The sequence below is a fragment of the Muscardinus avellanarius genome, assembly GCF_963383645.1.
Source record: "Muscardinus avellanarius genome assembly, chromosome: 1".
Classification (NCBI taxonomy): domain Eukaryota; kingdom Metazoa; phylum Chordata; class Mammalia; order Rodentia; family Gliridae; genus Muscardinus; species Muscardinus avellanarius.
The window spans coordinates 235093289-235097059 of NC_137786.1; the positions used below are offsets into that span (position 1 = coordinate 235093289).

General features: G+C 55.4%; 1 protein-coding gene across 1 annotated transcript; it reads right to left on the bottom strand.

Annotated features, from left to right (window-relative positions):
• Positions 1–1842: 1842 nt before the first annotated feature.
• Positions 1843–3306, bottom strand: MRGPRD (MAS related GPR family member D; the record flags this gene model as incomplete). Its single annotated transcript, XM_080693655.1, has 2 exons — positions 1843–2515; positions 3014–3306. 2 exons carry the CDS (start codon positions 3304–3306, stop codon positions 1843–1845), a joined length of 966 nt encoding a protein of 321 aa, XP_080549781.1.
• Positions 3307–3771: the final 465 nt, after the last annotated feature.

Here is a 3771-nt window from a genome sequence, read left to right on the forward strand (position 1 = left end):
GGGAGCTGGGCCAAGAACACAGGTCCTAAACACCAGAGGTGACCCAGAGAGCGGGTCCTGAGGCGGACAGGGGGCCCAGCGCAGGCGGGACGGAAAGCAGGGGGCTTCCAGAGCGTCCATCCCGTACGGACGGACCAATCCAGAGACTGGGCGTTCCCCGGGCCACAGCCAGGGGCAAAAGGCACACGGCTCTTTATTTTTCTTTTTCTATTTTATTTTCTATTTTATATCATTTTATTTTTGTGTGTACGGATAATCCACACACAATTTTTTATCCTTCCTTCCTTCCTTCCTTCCTTCCTTCCTTCCTTCCTTCCTTTCTTTCGTACTGAGGGTGGAACCCAGGGGCTTTTCTACCTCCAGGCTACACTCCCAGACCTATTTTATATTTTATTTGGAAACAGGGTCTCACTAAGTTGCTGAGAGCCTCACTAAGCAGCTGAGGCTGGCTTTGAACCTGTGCGATCCTCCTGTCTCGGCCTCCCAAGTGCGGGGATGACAAGCGTGCGTCACCACGCCCGGCTCTTTATTCTTTATTTTGAAACAGGGCCTCACTAAGTAGCTGAGGCTGTCTGTGAACCCAAATCCTCCAGTCTCAGCCTCCCGAATGCCGGGAGTATAAGCATATACCACCACGCCCGGCTGTTTTATTTTATTTTTAATCAACATATAATGACTGATGGGGTGTGTTCATACATGCATATGTTACATAATGATTGAATCAGGGCAATTAGCATTTCCATTAACCCCAATATTTACTTTTTATTATTATTTTTTTTTTTTGGTAGGGAAACATTCCAGTCCTCTCTCTAGCTGCTTTGAAATATATGATCTATTATTATTTACACGATCACCCTGCTGTGCCACCAGCTCCAGAACTTACCCCTCCCCCGCCCTACTTTCACGCCCGTCCACGTGCACTCGTGGGGTCACAAGTGACAGGCCTTCACGCTTTCATGGCTGAATAGCAATAGCGCCCCCTGTGGGCAGAACACAGTAGGTCCATCCCACACCTGGATACCATCCCGGTGGCCAGGTGAGGCCACCTGCACTTGCCCAAGGACCAGCGTGGGACCAGACACACGAGGTGCGCCCACGGCGAGACAGATGCCATTTAGGGAGAGAAGGCGGCTATGACCTTCCTTCCTGCTGCCTGCCTGCCTGCCTTCCTGGAGGACGCATCCCATAAGCATTGTACCTCTAAGCCACACCTCCAGCCTTTTTATTTTTATTTATTCATTTTTTTGTGGGTTTGGGGATAGAACCTCCAAGCTATACCCCCTGCCCTATTTTTTATTCTTTATTTTGAAACAGGGTCTCACTGAGTTGCAGAGGGCCTCGCTAAGTAGCTGAGGCTGTCCGCCAACCGCGATCCTCCTGGTCTCAGCCTCCTGAATTCCAGGATTACGAGCGTGTGCCACCGCGCCCGGCTCCTTTTTACTTTGAAACAGGGTCTCACTAATTGAAACAGGGTCTCGCTGAGTTGCAGAGGCTGGTCTCAAACCTTCGATCCTCCTGTCTCAGCCTCCCAAGTACTGAGATTAGGATTAGATCAGTACTCTCACATATTGCCCCACCTTGCCTGGCTGGGAGTGAGCGTCCATACCCCAATCCCTTTAGAGACCTTTTCCTTAACTGGCTTTGGACAGGATCAGGCTGTAAGCTAATAATAACACCTTCTGTTCCGGTTTTAAGCCAGGACACTGTGGTGTGGGGGGCTTGGGGGTTTGGGCACAGAGAAAAGAGGTCCCCAAAGGGCCAGCTACAAGCCTTTGGGGTTCCCTGCAACAGGCCGACCAGGTGCTGGCGGGGAGGGGAGGGAGGCCTCTCTGGGCGGCACCCTCAGATCCCCTCGATGGTGCCCGTGGAGGTGGTCTCCCTCCCCTCCAGCTCCGGCTCCTCCTGCAGCGCCCGGTCCAGCACGGCCCGCAGGGACTCCCGCAGCCTCCGGCTCCGCTGGCTGCCCACGAGGAAGTAGATAACGGGGTTGGCGCTGCAGCTGACGGCCGAGCAGAGGCGGGCAAAGCTCCTGAACAGGAGCTTCACCTTGTGTGGCAGGTGCACCCAGTACAGGAAAAACCAGTAGATACCCAGGGGCAGCGAGCAGGCCAGGAAGGTGAAGACCGAGGCCAGGATGACCACGTACAGCCGCAGGGGCCGCCGGCGGTGCAGCAGAGAGCTCCTGCGTACCCGCACGAAGATGATGAGGCTGGTCAGGGTCATCACGGGTGTGAAGACGCCCATAATCAGAGAGCTCACGGCCATGTCCACCGACCAGCAATGGGCCGTGTTGAGATACCAATAACCGCTGCAGAAGAAAGAGGCCAGCGTGTTCAAGAGCAGGGCCAGCGCCCAGAGCACAGAGCACACTGCGGCCGGCAGGCGCTGGGGCTGGTGGCACTTGTACCAGATGGGGAAGAGGACCGACAGGCAGCGCTGGGTGCTGATGGCCGTGAGCAGGCTGAGGCCGGCCGTGTAGGCAAAGTACTTCATTCTGATCACAACCTCGTAGATCCTGGTGGTCAGGTTGGTCTCCGGGGGCCGGGTCTCCGGGGGCTGCGTTTCCTGGGGCTGGGTCTGCAGGGACTGCGTCCCCATGGGCCGGGTCTCCGGGGGCTGCGACCCGATGGGTTGGGTCTCCGGGGGCTGCGTTTCCTGTGGCCGGGTCTCCAGTGGCTGTGTTTCCTGGGGCCGGGTCTGCAGGGACTGCATCCCTATGGGCTGGGTTTCCAGGGACCGCGTCCCCATGGGCTGGGTCTCCGGGGACCGCGTCCCCGTGGGCCAGGTCTCCGGGGGCCGCGTCCCCGTGGGCCAGGTCTCTGGGGGCTGCGTCCCCATAGGCTGGGTCTCCGGGGGCTGCGTTTCCTGGGGCCAGGTCAGCAGGAGATCTAACTTTATGATCCTGTTCCTCGTCTCCATGGTCCAGGTCTCCAGGGGCCGTATCACCATGGGCCAGGTCTCCGGGGACCTCGTCCCTGTGGGCTGGGTCTCCAGCGGCTGCGTTTCGAGGGGCCGGATCTGCAGGGACTGAATCTCCATGGGCTGGGTCTCCAGGATCAGCATGGTGGCCAAGCATGCGAGGAAGAGGATGTCGGCCACGGCCAGGTTGAGCAGGTACACGCAGAACGGGGTCTTGTGCATGCGCGAGCCCAGCAGCCAGGCCGCCACGCTGTTGCCCACGATCCCGCACACACAGGTGACCATGGCCAGGAAGCACCCCGCCATGTAGGCCCAGGTCAGCGCGTCCGCCCCGGAGCTGTCCCCGGTTGGCCCTGGAGCCTGGAAGGCGTTCGGGGTATCGTTCATCTCTAGGAAAAGAAAAAACGGACCATTTTGAAATTCACTGTGGCAGGAACCCTGGTGGGAAAAAAAATCCTAGGTCGATGGTTTTTCTTTTCTTTGTTTTGTTTTGTTTTTTTCTTTTGTCAGCACTTTAAAGATATCACTCAGCCAGGTGCAGGGATGCATAGCCGTAATCCCAGAATTTAGGAGGCTGAGATGGGGGACTTCAAGTTCAAAGCCAGCCTCTGCAGTTTAGTGGACCCTCAACAACCTAGAGACACCTTGTTTCAAAATTTAAAAATAAAAATAAAAAGTAGCTCAGAGATAAAAGTCCTCTCCTCTCCCCCAAAGATGCTACAGCCTGCGCCACCACACCTGGCTCCATCTTGCATAATTTCTGAAAAGAATCTGTAATAATCCCCATTCTATGTTCTCATTTTTCTGTTTTTATTTATTTATTACTTATTTACTTATTACTTTATGTATTAT